At 37.4% G+C, this 18030-nt stretch overlaps 1 protein-coding gene across 2 annotated transcripts in view; it reads right to left on the reverse strand.

Annotated features, from left to right (window-relative positions):
• THSD4 (thrombospondin type 1 domain containing 4) overlaps positions 1–18030 on the reverse strand; it is a 278723-nt gene that overhangs the window by 48877 nt on the left and 211816 nt on the right. For both annotated transcript variants that reach the window (XM_030497701.1, XM_030497702.1), the window contains one exon: positions 15165–15369. In XM_030497701.1, coding sequence (XP_030353561.1) covers positions 15165–15369 — 205 coding nt within the window. The remainder of the gene's footprint in view (positions 1–15164; positions 15370–18030) is intronic.

Consider the following 18030-nt stretch of genomic DNA (forward strand, 5'->3'; position numbering starts at 1 on the left):
GAGAGCCAGGCCTTTCAGCTCGTCTAAGGCAGCCCAGTTCCAACGAAATCAATGGCAGCATTGTAATTTACAGGCTGCTGAGGATCTGCCCCTGCTTGTTGGAACAGCAGCTTTTTTACGTCCACAAGCACACAGGCATAAAAGCGTGTCAAAAGTTCAAAAGCATTTTTAATTTTTGTGCACTTCTTTTCAAACACTTTTAAAGTTATCTGGGCAGTAGAAAAAACACTTGACCCAGCTAGACTCCAAAAGTGTTTAATACAGTTCATTGCAGTAGGAGTGCTTAATGGGCATTTTCAGGCTGCTCCTTATCCTGCTCACAGGATTGTGAGGATCCAATTAATTAATGTCAGAAAAAGACTTTGAAGATAAGAAGCACTTTCTGTGACGATTTTCTTAAAGAACCAAGGAGCTTTTGTTTCAACAGCCAAATTCTGGATGGAGGTATGAAATACAAACCCATACACCAGTGGATTTCAGCAGAAAACACCACTGAGAGAAGGTGAAGGAGGGCAGCCTTGCACAGCAAGAAGTTTTAGTCACTGCTCCCACCTTCCCGCTGGAACTATTTACCGTGCTGAATGGATTTTAAGCATTTTAAGCGCTAAACAGCTACACTGCTAGTTATTATTAATTTTAAAAGGCAGTGTCTTGAAATACTTTGGAACATCTTAATTACTGAAGTCTGGAGGCTTTCTAAGACCAAGAACCCTAGGCAGCTCTGATTATACTCATAGGCACTCTGTATGCTGAACCATGCACAAGATGAAAGGTCTGGCCCTCTACCACACTCCCTCAGAAGATCAGTTCTAGGATTTTTTTCTTATACTGACTTGGACTCTGAGAAAGCTGGACCATCATGACAGTTATGGGGTTCAAATTAAATATTTAACTCGAATCCACTGTCATTTCTGCTAGGGATGCTAATATGCAACACCTTTGGTAGCACCCTCACTTTCATCTCTGTCATGAAACCCAATTCTCTGCAAAAGATTACTATAATTTATCTGATGTACGACATACCAAAACAGAATTTATACTTCAGGCTCTTAAGTACTTTAAACCAAGTAAACACATTACTGTTAACATTTGCCTGAAAACCTTACCTACATAGTGTATTTTTAAGGTTTGCAGTTGCCAGAGTCAGCACACATGCAGGCCTAAAGAGTTCCAATATTCCATTATTCTGCACCATTGGGAAGAGTAGAAATTTTACCCTTGCAAGTAGTGGTACTGAACTGCCTTAGAAGGAGAGAACAAGAAGAGGTCAGAAGTGCAACTCAGACACTAAAAGCTGTTTTCCAGTTTTCAAGGGAAGAAAGCCATAGGATGGCTGCTTTATACTGGAGGAGGAAAGAAAAAGCACAGGCAGGTGGTAATGTATAACAGTTATCGGTTCTTGTTAAAATCTGTCTTCAACAGGACTCTACATATATAATATTATACCAATTTTAAGACATAGGTATACCAGAATGAAGGAGCAACAGATGACTTGTGTATGAGCAGATGCTATATTCATCTAACTAATTCTGAAGCCTAGCAGGGTTCCGACATGCCTGATTTTTGTTGGAATCGTGACCATATTATCACTGATTTCTGCTTAAAAGAAGTGATGAAGCTAGCAGACTGGAAAGAGCCTTCACTAGTTCACCTCCAGAAAAGTGTTAAATTGCTATTGCTCCATCTGCATTAGTGATGATATTGAAATAAAATAAATGCCTACATCCCTTTCCACACTCCCTGTTTCTTCCTCCTGAATCTTTACAGACTTGCAAGGTGGGAAAAAAACTATTCAATTTTATTTTACCTTTGCTTCAAAAGTGTATGCAGTGGAAATGGAGATGCTAAAGACATAGCACACATTCTGAAAAACAACAGAGAACAGTGAACTTTAAGATTCCTCATTTGACTTCTTTCTCAGTTTAACTTTCAACTTTAGCCAACAAAATCCCAGGAGCACAACTCTGGCAGGATAGAGTATCAAACATCCTAAGGCGTCAGATCCACCTCATTCTCAAGAAATACAAACTAATGTTCATCTTCCAAGGTGCATACAGAAAGTCACATTGCTGTTTTCTCAAGTGTTTGAATCTCTCAAATAATTGCCTGTTTTTACAGTAACATTGTGTTCCACTTTTTAGTATGCTCATTTCACAGTCCGTTAACTGAAGACAAATAAAAGCAAAGAAGAAAGATGCAAGCTGCACCGTCCTAAATAGCTTGTGAAAACACTACTTCTGTTTGTTGTATGGTCATCAGACATACTTCCCCCTGGGTTCTGTGTACACACCTCTCCTGACACATGAACTACCACATGCAGTTTGTTATAAAGCAGCACTCCAAAGGGCCACTATCAGTGCAAGGTAATTCAAGGTTAATCTGAACACATTAATAAAATTTCCCATGTTTATCTTTTTTAAATTACAAGGTTCAGGGCAGCATACTAAATTACAAACACGTGACACTTCTTCACACACTAACAGAATGGAACAAAATCTTCTATTTGCCTTTGCAGTTCTCCAAAATTCTGCCTTCTGCACAACTGCTCATAACTGAGCCCACACCAAGATGCACAAGAAAGGAACCCTCTATTTCATTCATAAACCAGTGAACACTGAGAAATAACTGACAAACTCTGTAGTTTCAATGCACAACATCTCCCTCTAATAGAACTAACCACTGGAAGCTAATAATAAGCTAGGCCTGTTGCTCATTAGGACTGTAGGAACATTTTCAAAATAATCCAGGAAGAACTGTTTTGAACTAGAAACTCAAAAGCTTTTGGAATGAACTATAATGTGCTATTAAGAGAGACAAGGGAAGAATTAATAAACACAGGCTGAAGAAGCCACTGAATTCTTAAGATTACATTCTTCTTTCAACTGACACACCAGAGACATTTTTTCAAGAGTCCACTTTATTAAAATGCAACCAAAAATGATGATGTTGGAAAGTTTCAATCTCTTCACACAATTTTAAGACTGCATCATACTTCTCAGTCTTCTTTTATAAACAGACAGGTATTGTCTGTTTATAATGTAAGTTTAAGCTCAAGCCAATCCCCACAGCTTGGCCTTTGCCTGCATTAATTAAGCTTGAGGAAGGAGGAAGAAAAAGTATTTGGTAAGAACAACAGAAAAATGAGAGGGAACTATTGTTCTGGACATATTAACAACATCTTCTAGCTCTGCCAGACGCTTTGTGAAAAATCAATCCCGCCAGTCTCCTGGCATACAAACCAAGAAGAGAATGATGAAATGTTATGACAGAAATTCAACAGTAAACTTGTAATTCCACTTACTGAAGGAATCTTTATCCTGCAGTCTGACTGAACATCTGCAGACATGTTATACACTAAGACGTTGTTGCCTTAGGTCCTTACAAGCAATTTACAAGACAGATGATGGGGCCTGGTTTTGCCAATAAAAATGTCTCTCTTTTCCAAGTTTTCCAAAGCTCTGGTATTGCTTATCATTTAGATATTCTCATGCTTTGGTTTGAGTCCTCCTGCTCAACGAACAGCCCTGCTCTTGTTCCTCCCTGAGGTTCACCTCCTGTAATTTCAGTGAAACTACTACACAGAATCCTTACATTACAATCCTCAAGTTACACTTAGATGTTCCTTCCTCTGTACCAGCTACAGATAGAGTTTTACAGGCGTAGAGGAAGCAGCTGTAGCCTCATGCCATAGCAGTTATGCCAACTGACTACATGCGGACTCAAAGCTGTGTAGTACTTTCTCTGGTACAAGTGCTGGTGTAGGTGAATGTAGGTGAATGAGATGGACTGAGTATTAACCTCTCAACACAGATTAGCTGCTGCTAGACTATATCGTGCCCTTAATAAAACCCTTATTAGCATTTTGTGGTTACCTGTGGTCAATAGACTTCCAGTTTTTCTATCCCAGGGTCCCTAAACCATGTCTAGCTTAGCAGTGTGAGCTGGTAACCTTTGCCAAGTAGCTCATTGAAAATCAGTTCATAATCCCACAGCAGACATTCACCTGACCCAGATCTCTCACTGACCCTACCAAAGTTTTCAGAACTACAGCAGTTTGATTATAACACAAATATATAAAATAAATGGAGCCATGACCATGGGGTAACTACTGCTGTCATAGGTACAAATACAAAAGGAAGACAGGGTCTGTAAGGCTTCTAAGTACCCAAACACTTCTGACACAAAGTGAAGTAATATTGGATAGAAAACAAAGACACCAGGCAAGTTAAGAAATAAAGGATAAAGTTTAATCTCCTTGACTAACTTTATCACACAGTCTATGAATCAAGTTTTAAATCCCTATATATATTGCATATCAGAAAAGACTTGGATTTCTTTTGGAATTTAATGCTGCAATATAAAAATATTCTCTGCAGATGAAATCTCTTTATTGGATCCAACCATGAAGCCACTAATCATGTAGAATTTCTACCGGGTGATTATTTTACTAAAAGAGATTTTAAAAAGGGTAAGAAACAAAAATGTTGGAACTGAGAAGTTCAAAGAGAAATAAGAGAAGCAACAGGAAAAAAGAAAAGAAAAGAAGTTTCTTTTACTTTTTTGTAAAGACTATCAGTCAGAGCTGTAAGAACACATTTTATCTGACCTGATCAAGGGACACTTAAGGAACAAAGAAAGGATATTCACTATCCAAAAGAGAATTTTGCTCAGAATAAAATTAGAGAATCGAAGAACACTGCACAGGAATATCTACAACAATTGAAACCACGTTCCCAACCACTATTTTAAGTTTTGTTGTGTAGCATTTGAACAACTATTTAAATTAGTAACAACCTCTCCTCTTGGAAAGAAAAGGAAGAAATGTGTCTTCATGTGATTCAGGAATTTGCCTATGGATAGTTTACACATTTGGACTGACACTGGTCATTCTTTTTGTATAGCTAAGTCAGAGTATAAAATTCGTTTTGAATGAAAATTTCTATTAAGTAAGAGGAGAAAAAGTATTGTATTGGACCCATGACTAAAATGTTAAGACAACTACACCCTAGTCACAACTTTAAGAAGGAATATCCTTAGTTAAAAAAGTTTTTACTTTAAGACAACTAAGCAATAGATTACATATGAGGGACTTTAATCAACTTAGAAAGCAAATGACTTCCAGAGAGCACATGACATTTCCAAAATGGTCCCCTGTTGGCCATCTTAAAGACAAAGGAAGAACAGAGTGCAAGCAGAAAGTCAGCTGCATTAGTGAGAGGAGAATCCGTGTTACCAAATATTGGTCAGTGCCATGAAATGTATACATTGCAAGATTTAAGAAGCCTTGAACAAACCACATGTTGATATTCCAAACACTGTACACTAAACCAGACATTCAAACCAAGTATTTTCATGCAAACTACTTGATGGTTTGGTCATCAACTAGAAGAGGAAAATAATCTAAAGATTTGAGATCTAAGACGTTTACATTAATTGGGTTCAGATTAGCAAAAACTGTTCAAACAGCCCATCTCTTTCATTTTTTAATGCATTTTCTTTGAAATTTTGCATTCCAGTTCTTTGGTTCTGTTCAGAACTGGAAACAGAAGTATAATCAAAACATGGTGAGAAAGGCTGAAATTAAAGATTTTGGGGTCTGACAAGAAGCAGAAAATACTTAAAATATGCAGTGAGTTCTCCAGAGGCTTCCAGGCCAAAGGGGTTTGCAAAGTCATATAAGCAACCAGATTGCTGGGTGTTTTACAAGTCAAACTGAACAACCAGCCTGTCTCAGTGCCTTCTGCCTATTTTACATGCTATCTCTTTCCCTTCCTTTCAAAACAACCTTGCCATATTTCAAGAGGATGAAAAAAAAAGTTCATACAGAACTTACGAAACAAGCACCTCAATGGGACTCACTGCTGGTGGCTGTTGTTCAAATGATGTATTTGCAGGGCAGATCATCAAAGCAACAGCAGGCCTCAGCTGGTGCACTGCTGTATTGATAGCTGTTTTTATAAGAACACTGCTTACAAACAAATGGTGAAAAAAACCCAACACCAGCTCTGTCAAATGATGACAGAACTAGGAAACATAAGAAATGAAAACATGATTTCTACAAGCTACAAAACTGGTCATAACTGCTGTCATCGATGAGCAAAGTAAAACCCTAGCCAATGGGTGCTGGAAAGATATATTCATATTCTTGAAGATGCAGAGAGAAAAAAGGAGAAAGGCCAGGAAGCTGTTTACCTGCAAAAAATCAGTAACACAGAGAACTCTCCTTGAGATTCAGGTCAGATAGAAAGCCACCACTCTCCCAGGCCAGGCTTCTTGTCCAGCGCCAGGCTTCTTGTCCAGCACCCCAACTTAGGGCTCTCTCTCAGCAGATCTCCCACAATTAGCAAGCAAGGAGAATCTCATTTAGAAGCACTTACATAAAAACACCTGCGACCGACATGCAGAAGTCTGTTTTGTGAAACAGTGGTGGAAAGCTGTGATACAAAAGTTAACCCAATCGTTCAGGCTTAACCAGTACTTCCCATCACCCACGTGAGTAAAAGATCTGCCACTTAACATGTAAAGAAGAGTAAACCAGCTTTTGAGAAGGCATTTCTTTTGCATATTTTCAAAATGTGCCTGGAACCCTACAGACCATTATACAGAGTTAGATATTAGCTGGCTGCTTAATGAAGCCAGAAGGGAAAAGGTCACCTTGGAATTTACTATAATAAGATAACCTTGCCAGAAACTCTAAAATGTAATTATTTAAGCAACACCAATATTGAAAAAATACATGGTCAGCAAAGAATCATGTCCTAAATATATTCTGGTTCAACTACAGGTCATTAAACTAGGTAAGACTCTTGTGCAACTTGAATTCAGTGGAGTTGAATTCATTAACACCAGGGTTGAATTTCATCTGAAGTCTTAACAACTTCAAGGGTTTTAGTAAGTGATCACCCTAGCCAAGTAATACATGCTGGCTACAAGATGAACATTTCTTTCGTGAAAGAAACTTTCCCTGCAGAAAATGAATTTGAAACTATTTTAAGGAGAATAATTCAAAGGATATGTAAATGTAGGTGTGTGTACATGAAGAACCAGGCATCTTGGTAACAAACATCAGGTGTGAAGTGTTAGAAAGATAGCTATTGCACAATTTCTAACTATCTTAACATACTGCCTTCTATTTGTTTTTAACCCTTTTGCATTAGAAGCAACCTTGTATTGGTCTTTATTCTCCTTGGTAATTTATCTGCACGTGCATTATCCTCAAACACTGAGGATACAGTCAGGATACAGACCCTCAAACACTTTAGAGGCTGAACTCCAAGGGCCAAATAGTGACATAACCTGCAAGGACTTCAAGTGGCACTGACTCAGATCATAAGTTACCCCTCCTTTACAGCTTCACAAGCATTAGCGCTGGATTTTAGACTGCCTCCCGTCCTAAGGCTTATACGTGAAGTTGTTCCACTGTGATTCTTCAATCCTGGATTTTTCTGGTTTTGTTCCTTTAAATTCGATGGTTAGCTTATAATTTTCAAAAATAATAACCTTATTAACGCTATGACAAGTGAAATATCCCATGTGCTCCCCAGTTTTGTGTCTCCTAGATATTTACCTAGCCTCACCACAGAAAAGGCTTTCCAAATCCCAGAATGAACCAACCCACGTGACAACACACATACAACTGTGGCTATAAAGTATAAGCAGTAATCCCAATTGTCCTGTAAGCTAGTATTTCCTTTTAGGAAGGAGTGGTTTAATAAAAGGAATATAATCAAGAATACAGTTAGTATACAGAAGAAAGCACAAATACTCTTAAACGTAACACAGCGAACACTTCGTCCTAGCTATGACTTCTTTAACAGAGAAAACCCATGCTCATTGTGACAGGAATATGACTGCAGAAGGCAAGACCCAAACTCAGACTGACCCAAAAATTCTTGGCAGAACATGCTTCTAATATTTCTGTCCTCTCCAGGCATAAAATGGACTCCTCATGCCCCTTCAACATTGTCTTGAACCCTCCAAACAGAACGTGGTAGCCCGACTGGCTATGTTAGAAGCAATCATCATGGTTCAAAATAGGCATAGGTTGTGGGCCCCACACCCACTGAAACTACAGTTTGCAGAGGAAGACCACGAAATGATCAAAAATCACCCATGTAAACAAGTTTTGCCATAACTACCTAAAGCTAACCACAATACTGTACTCACTTTTTGGCTTAAGGAAATGTAATCCATTGAAAGTCTCAGGCCAGCATGTGTAGTCCAAATGTAAATCCTGAAGTGAATCTGTCAGCAATTAGTGTAATACTAATTCACATGCACTGGACTGGGTAGTTGTTAAAAAAAATGCACGTTTGTCTGATCAGACTCTGACCTTCTGTGCATAAAACAGTCATGGAGAAGAATTTTCCTAGGTAGGTCAGCGTTAAGACACTTCAGCACTGAGACTGGTTTTAATCCATGTTGAGAAAGACAAGTCTCTCAGAGACCTGTGTTAATTTTGAATTAGAGCATGGCCACACAGAGAGCAACTAATTCAAATTAATAATAATTCAGATAATCGATATACCTATAACTAAGCAACCAATGCTAATTAAACTGAAGTAAGTGCAGTGGAATTAAATGAGAATCTTCTCTGCTCATCAAGTATCTTCTGAAACTGAGACAGAATTGAACCTTTTGAGGGGGCCAAAAATTAGTTAAGCTTCCATTAAAGGCCAATTTTGTAGAGTCAGAAACTATTTAACCAAAAGTAAAATTTGATGCACTGCAGAAAAAACTGAGCATGAAGACAAGGAGACAAGACAGAAGCAAATAAGCAGGAGTTACCAACTGATATTATCATTTCCATGTTTTTATAGGAATGCTTGGTTTTTTAAACATTTTCCAAAAACCCAAGTTGTTCCTCTTTCTATCTACTATTTCCCGACTCTCTAGTTCAAAATTATTTATTAAAATACTTATTTATTAAAATACTTATTAAAAGTATTCAGAAAATAACTACATAACTGATTTGCTAGCTTTCCTAATCATAAAAAGTGTATTTTAGCAACATTATTCAAAATGTCGTGCTTAAGTTTACACAGGCGTTCTGACTGCCTCTTCAGATATTAATAATAAAACTCTGGTTTATTAATAAAACCTCTGATATTAATAAAAACTCTGGAATTTCCTTATAGTTTGAACTTGCTGTGCTTAATTTCAGTTTATTTAAGAAGTGATTCCTTAGATCTTTTCTTCGCAGTTTGGAGCATATTGTCATCTGTATGAAGAAACGTCTTTGTTGTTTAATTCCAGCAGAGAACAGACAAGAGGACCAAGGACAAAAGGTAAAAAACCCACTTATACTAACCTAGATATTGTAATTACATAGTTTATAAGTAATACATTCATTAAGCTGTACATGCAAGAGAGATGCTCCAACTCTAATGCACAGCCTAGCACATACAGGGATGCACTTAATGAATAATATATCATAAAAAATACAATGTTGAGGCCCTTGTGGGGGTTTCACAAGTCCATCACAAAAAATACACATAGTAGCATAGCTTTGCATTGCAGCACTTCATGTCAATTGAAAAAATTGCAGATACTGTTTCTAAATAGAAATGTAAGAGCTGTAAACGGTGCTCTCACAACTTCTTTGGGACAGCCACTGAACCCAACACACACCCAAGCCCTGTAACAGAAGTTAACTATAAGCAGATCCCGTGTATATAAAGTAACTGAGAAAACAGAATAACTCTCCTCTGGCATATTCTTGCATGTTCATTCCAAGTCCTGAAAAATCAACCACATATCATCTCTTCTCCATATTACTATGTAGTATCTGTTGCAACCTTTTTTGCACAGAAACCCTTACTCTCGTGTGAGAATTTAGAAAAAAAAAAGTAATCTTAAAAGCAAGTTTAAAAAGCAATTTAAAAGATGTTAATAAAATGTATTTTAAAGCTTATTGATATAATTAGCACCACATGAAGGAAATCAATGAGTTAATTGCCTATATATATTATAAAACTTTCCATGTGATCACAGTGATATAGCAGCGCCTCTAACAATGTTTATCTTCTAAATTGTCTGTGGGTATTCTCATCTAACTCATTTGTTTGCTGTAAATTTGAGTCTCTAAACTGATCTCAAAATGTTATTTTAAGCTCAAGAGCTGCTAACAATGTTTCATCATGAGACATACTGTCTCAATATTATCTGCTGCAGGGAGTACTGAATCAAAATGGTTTTTAGAGAATCTTTTCACAGGCCTTTTAGCATCAGCCACTGTTGTTTTCATATTACAAATTCCTTAAATCCATATTCATGTCCAGGCAGACCAATATTCACAAGAATGCTATTAACATCTTTTGAACTTTGGTTGGTTTTGTTTTGTTTTTTAAATATTAAAGTGTAACTCTTATTTTAATCACAAATACTGTGATTATTTTAATAAAAAATTCTGGTATGTGCTAATAGAAGACACTAGAATAGCAGAGTATCATTTTACAGAAAGAAGGGAAAACTGATTAGTGCCAAGATCTTCCTATCTCATTTAGGCTGAAATAACTTAATTCCATGAAAAACAAAATTGAAATAGATAACGTGTCTCCTGAAGGAACTGTAAAAAAACTTTACAATTAGCAATGAAATAAATTTCACTGTGAAACATCTTCGTATGACAAATAGTACCTGTATATTACTTGTAATAAACAGTATTGAGGTAAGGCACAAAATGTTAAGGGACTTGCTAAGATTCTAATGTATATACTTTCCGTTTCATACGATATCTCATAAACCTCCACTGCCAGCAATGGCAGGCAGTATGTCTGGTACCATTTGGAGAATGTTATGACTCCAGGTTCAGACAACTGATCTAGAAACAAACTGTTGCTTGAGTTACAGGACATCTCCAGATTCTTTCCAATTAGAGTAAGCTCATTACACACGGTAAGAGTATTTCAAAACTAATACACTTTTAACCATTGTATCTTTCACTCTCGTACTAAGGTAAAATTTTAACTTTTACTATTGATACCTCCTTCCCATCAGATTGTCTTTCTTTGGAAGCTATGGATATGGATAACAACCACGTTTTTACAATTAGGTTCTCAGGACCCAACATGCAAAAAAGCACCTTCCAAATAATCACTTCAGATTTAAGTCATTTGGCTTCAAAATTTTGTCATTATCCCAAATCCCAATCCCAAAGATGCTAAAGTATTTATACTCAAAACCACATGTTTTGCAGCATAAGTGCTGTAACATACTGGTCCCACTTAAGATATTATGGTCCTACTTAATTCAGTGGCAAGCTTCCCATTTCAGTGTATGAGAACTAGCCAGCTGATGATTACCAGTGGGATAAAAAATATGTCTTTGTCTCTTTTCTGTACAAAAGCATGTGACAGAAGTGCTTTGCCAATGGAAAAGTCTGTCCAAGGTCAGCAGTTCTGTTGCCGAAAGGTCTAACACATCAGCCAGTAAGAAAATATTGCTGAAAACTTCTTGGAGAAATCATTCCATAAACAGCTCAGGACTGTACAGCCTATAGCCTTGATTACATTTTATAGAGTCTAAACCTGAATTGCAATACGTAGCTCTTGCTTCTTACTGTAAAAATATACACTAAATATACAGACCAATACATTATTAATAGTTAATAGCTATTATTTATCAGTCTAAACCTGGACTGCTTTCTCTCCAAACACACACAAGAAAAAATACAAGATGTTTTCCTGGGGAATTTCTGATCTGCCTTATGGCTCCATTAAAGGTAGTTCATCTTGGCTCACTAAGAAACACCAGTTAATGTTACAGGCCATTCGCAATTTGACTATTTTTCTTTATCAGATTGACACTCTTCCTACAGTAAAGATCTTCAAGAAATGGAAAACCTAAATGGAAAACATGCACATGGGCAGGGGGAAAGCAGGGAAAAGAAAAGATTGTATTTGTGCCATATGAAATTGATTCATTCAAAAATAGGAGAACACTTAAAAAAAAAAGGAAACATAAGCAGAAGAAACCAGAAACAACATTGCTGAAGGTTTTTAAGGTATACAGAAATAAAATAGTATAGGTCACTAAATGCACAAGAAATTGGTGGTTTTCTAGGCTTTGCGAAAAGTTAATTATAAAGTTACATGAACAACTGGTTGAACCAACACTGAAACAGCCTGATCTGAATATTCTGACTACCCAGAAAATGACACATTCCAGAAACACTAAAAGCTTCATCTGCCACTGCCATGTTTTTTCTTTCAACAGAAGTTTAGAAGTAGCAAGAGCTTATATATTTTATTCTGCACTCAAACTTGTGTGCAAAGAACAAAATGGCAGTACTTTGAATTAGTAAACCTTAATAAGCTACCATCAGATTAAGCATCATAATTAGAAATATGCTCCTTATGAGTGTCATAAGCTTTGCAACAATGAGCAATTGATTACTACAAATAAGTTTACAAAAGCAGTATGGAGAAGCATTCAAATGTTTGGATGACTTGATCTGAGTTTGAAACTCTGGGTAAGAAACCTCACATTCTTGCCTGCTTTTTCCAACACCTCTTGATTTTACAGAAATGCCTCCTTGTGAAAACACACCTTCCTGAATGCTTACTTGCCTGGTACTTTTGACAAAGCAGGGAAAAGGTGTGGAGCTTTGTAAAAATTGTTTAGTGAAACCACATGGAACTCAAGACAGTCTCCTGAACAGACAGGCAGGATAACTCAGATGCCCAGAAACATCTGCTCTCATCTTCCAAAAAAACTTTAGTGACCTCGAGCTGACTTACAATTTTGCACTGAAGAAACCATAAGATGTGCAAAATGTTAGGAAAAGCAAAAGCAACTGGCTTACATTCTTTGCACCAAGAATGTTGCTTACAAGCAGCTCTGATGGCTACAGCTGGACTATGACAGAACAGGGACCTGAAACTTCATTTGCAAAGCACTCAACTACATGATTAAAGGAACGGCTGCTGGGTTGGGTTTGTTGTTGTTGTTGCTGCTGCAGCTGCAGCATAAGAATGAGTTGAAGGGATTTTTAAATTATTTTTAAAGTTCAAGACTTCTTTCTGCTTATTATCATAAATATAGGGAAAACAGTAAATACCAGATCAGAGTTTTCAAGCTTCCCAGCTCTGCTACTGTTATGTGCTCTATAAAAATGTGCATGTCTGAATACTGAGTGGCATTTTATCAGTGAGAAATTTGTGAGCACCAACATGCCAAAAAAATACCTCCCACTTACCATTTCACTTGTGCAGTAAAGTGCTTGATAAACCTTTCTTCAGTTCCAGTTTTCTGATCTGTTAGAACATGTTCATTCCTGTCCTGGTGCAACTCACCTGCCTCAATAAACCAAGTGTAACCAGAGAGACTGGAGCCCTTCTAGCTGGAACTACAACCTCAAGAATTCCTAACAGGGGAGGGAGCTGACAAATTTAGCAGACTAAATCCATACCAACAGCTTTAAAATGTAACATATGAAATGGGTAAAAAAAAAAAAGAGAGAGAGATGACAGCATAAACCAAGAGCTCAGGGGATAAGCAGATAAGTAGCAGCATGGGAAAGAGAAACGCTGCCACTTTCCCATACATGCCAACAGCCTGGTTATTTTTAAGCAAAAAATGTTTAAATGTCCTTTTCTGCCCTGCCCATTCCAAAACTGCTCAAGTGGTTCAGGATGTTTTAACATGTTAAGGAAATTTTTATGGCAGCTCTTTTCAGATGCTGGCAGAAAATTTTTCTGTAAATCTGACAGAAAAATTATATTCAACTCCATGATTTTAGGTATTAGTAAGGTGGCTACTTTCACGGTGCTGCCAACTAAACAGTCTTCTCACCCATTTTCTATAGTATGTGCAAGCATCTGTGAAAGCTCTTTAGATAGAATTACTGTTCTATTTTATCATCAAAAATTCAGTATTGTTGGATGCTATACAAACTGTTCACATGAAGAAATGAATGCTAGAGTACACAGGTGTATCTAGTGTATCAAAACCACATTTGGATGAAACCGAAACAAATTAGAACTGATAAGAGCATCCTACAAGAGGTCCACAACATTTGTTTTTCTTGGACTGTTTGAAGAGTCACTTTTTTGGTAAAATTATGGAGCTCACATTACAGTTCAGACTGTTTCCCATCATAAATGTTTCAGCAGAACTAGTTACAGCTCTATCAGGAATTAAGGAGAAGAAAGCAGAAACGAGAAGCAATTTAATAATGAGCACTTTCCTTCCTTATATGTGAGCAGTAGCTGAGATGCTTACCAGCCAGAAGTGACATAAAGCAGCTGTCTAACAAGAGTACTGGGATTCGAAACAGTACAGCTACACAGTACTAGTAATAATTACACCAAGGTAGCAAGAAAGGCCTCATGTAGACCTGTTACTTATAAGACAGATCTAACGATGGACTGACAGGTAAAGAGAAAAGGGCGAGGGGCAGGTTTTACAAATCTTAACCAACTCTTCTCTATTCAGTCCACTCAGCAGAATTAGCTCCAAATCAAAAGCACAAATGTAGGCACACAAAGGGCTTTGTAACCTAAGAACATGAGAGGTAACAACAGGGAATAGCACAGTCCACAAATGCACACACAACAGACATAGATTTGAGGAAATTCCACATGATCTCTAATTTGCAGCACACTAGACAGATGTTAATACAAATATTCAGGATTCTCTATGGTTTTGAATTAAGTACCTGCCTCAGAATAAATAATTGTACAAATAACCTTTCATTCTGCGGATACCACCTCAATATCACATATCTCAATACAACTGATACACTTTAAAAGAACTGAAATTTTTAGGCAATCAGAAGAGGCTCTTTTCTCCTCAAGCAGCCTCGATACATGTTACATACAAGCATGTCACTTGGCTGGATTCTTGACCGCTCAGAGATGGTTAATGATGTGGGAAGTGTAATCACCAGAGCGGAACCAACTAACAGGAAACACCAAAGCGAAGTCAGGTGGACAGGGAAATAGATGGTAACAGGTCTATGGTATTGGTCATGCAAGATCAAGCCAGAATTCTAAACTGCCAGTTAGTTCTGATCAAAATGCCTGTTTCATGATTTATTTTCTTTCCTCTTCTCTCTTGTTCTTGACATCTCTTACACACTGTGTAGAATGCCTTTCCTGGCATGACCTCCACCCAGTTGCATAGCGCACAAAGAATGCTTTATTCACTGAGATGCAACTTACCCAAATAGTTGTTGCTCTTTGACATCTCAGTGATGTTGATTTTAGTAGCTCCTTCAGGAATTTCCACTATCTTGTGGTAGCCAAGATTTGTTAGCGTGTGTTTGAAAACTCCAGACACAACCTTGCAAGCAGTGTTGTCCCCTCCACATATTCCACACTTGTCAATCACCTTGTCTGAACCCAGATAGTCGTCACAGCCAATGCTCTGCAAAATAAAGTAAGATTTCTTTTTCCAAGATCTTACAGCTGCAGACTTTGGACATAACAACTGAGAACAGTATGACTTTCAGAGAACATTCAATCCTGAAATGATTTTGTGATTTAGCATTTCAGCAACTTCTTCCCTTGTTCTTCTGCATGGAAAAAAAGCAATAAAAACCAGAGGGTTTGCAGACTTGGGGATTTCAAGCTAGTCAAAGGGTTTTTACAGCCTGTTACCGAAAATACAAGAACACGCTGAAGAACACTAATGCATTGATCATTGCTGATTGCACCCTCCTCAGCTGAAAGAAAAGAAACTCTTAACAACATAGTTCCTGTAGCTGCTAGCGAGAAAAGAGGTGAAGAGCTATGATTCTGTTACGATCCAAAATGGGTTCTTCACAAAAGCAGAACTACTTTATATATAAATACCCTTTTAATCTCTTCTAAAATTGAGCACTGAGCCTATTCTCACCAAAAGGTTTCTAGAAAGTCTTTGTGCTGCACCTAAACAGTTATAGAACTGATCCTCCAGCTCAATGAGCAGAAAATCTTCAACCCACTCTGTGACACCCACTTGGACAAGATAGTTTTTTAAAAAAATAAATAATTTAAAATAATGTATATTAAAAAGTAGAAAAAACATTAGAGATTTGTCAGAAACCAGGGAAAAAAAAAGTAATTCTATTTTACTGCATTTTAGAAGTGCACATACTGTAGACACCCTCCTCTTTTACAGAAACATTTCTGTTCATTGACCTTGCTGGTTTGTAGTTACAGACTTTAAATTATATTTATAATGAACACTTACCATCTACCTATATACTGGCACATGCAAAACAGGACTTATTGTTCTCATTCAGGTAAGTATAAAATATTACATGAGAAACCTATCATGTATTTTACGAAATACAGTAATTTGATGGAAAATATTCAAAATAAATGCAATTAATGCAGGTCTACCTGAATAAATCCAGGTCTACCAAAAAAATGCTTGTTCAAGCACAAAGATATTCCCAAAATCTATGATCACACTAATGCTGAAAGTCAAGAAAGATGTCATACTAAGCTAGAGATACAGCAATAATTTAACAGAAAAAAGGAAAAAGCTAAGGTTCTTATCAGATAAAGGGAAAATTAGAGCCACTTAGAGTAAAGTTTAAAGGTGCTAAAAGCATGTAAACAACAAGACAATTCTTCCATCATTCTTGGTCATTCTACCAAATGCTGGAGCCTTAACTTTATAACTAACCCCTGCTCTACATTGCTGTTAAGAGTCATCTTTGACCTTCTTCACCCCCATTTTAGTAAACAGCTTCCTATATCCTAACCAAATTTTTAAGATAGACTGAGCTTTTCTTGCCATGTCAGGTATCTTCTCTATACAGAGTCTGATGGTTTTACTCCCCAAACCTTTCAAAGAGAAACCAGAAGGAAGACATTATCTTAAAAATTCAACCAGTAATGAAATGGACACAACTGAATTTGCACATCCGAGTGTTGCCCCAGGACTTGTAGTGCCCCAGGAGCACTACAAATGGATGAGGTAGCCATTTGTACAACACATAAAAAAGTTTCCCAATAGCTGGGATGCTAAATTGGAGACTTCTCCACTGACCGCAAATACAACTACATTTTTACAAAACCAATGTTGCTGTATATCTTTATATAACAGTTTCATTAAAAAACAATTTATCTATATATCAGCTTCTGTTTTGTCACAACATACAAAGCACTTCATCAGGAAGCCAAAGAAGAGATTTGATGTCCTAGAATTTTCATACTTCTTACAGCCTAAGTGTAGCCTGGGGATAAGTAGGAATTTGTGACTGCACGTGCACAAGCAGTTGGAATGGTTGGCAGCCAAACAGCATACAGACAAACCGCATGGTATTTACTTCAAGAATACAAGTTTGAATTTGAGTTGGCTAGAGGGGATGCTCCAAATCCTCAAGAGACACTTTTAAGACAAGCAGCAGATATGATAGCACTATCTTTAAGTTATTAAAAAGCAGAAAAGTAACTACATATAATTGGAACCTCTGTATTCCTCAGAATAAAAATTGGTTTTATTTGTGCAAAGCACAGAAATGCCTGAGTAAGGGCTTGTGGTTACAGGCATCACTGTACCTAGGCATTAGAGACAAGACATTCCCCTGAGCCCTGTGAAAACGTGGCATAGCTGACCCACCTAGCACCATGAGATGTCACAACACCATGTCCCAAGCAGAATACCAGAAACACAGAAAACACCAGAATTTCTGACAAAGAAAACCTTACAGCCCACACATACAGATGCAGCTGTCAAGCCACCCTCCAAAGACCACAGTCCACCATCACTCACAACAAAGACTCAACCAACAATGATTGAGCTGTTCGAGAGCCACAAATGACATCACCCACGGTTATGGTCAGGAGAAGGGGGTGAATGAGCAACTGCCTTTTCAGATTGTTTTTAAATCTGAAAGGGTAAGATTGCTAGAACAACCTGCAGTCACACTGGAGGTCTGTGGGAGAACCCAAAATTCCTTCCAGACATAAATCCCAGACCATGCCTCCATTATAGCACTATTTTTACTTGGTTTCCTGTATCTGAACTTAAAGCTGCTATTGACGTGTCACTCCAAGAAAATTGTTTTGCACACAAAACCAAGCTAGAAACCCT

This window comes from Strigops habroptila, chromosome 9 (assembly GCF_004027225.2).
Source record: "Strigops habroptila isolate Jane chromosome 9, bStrHab1.2.pri, whole genome shotgun sequence".
NCBI lineage: Eukaryota > Metazoa > Chordata > Aves > Psittaciformes > Psittacidae > Strigops > Strigops habroptila.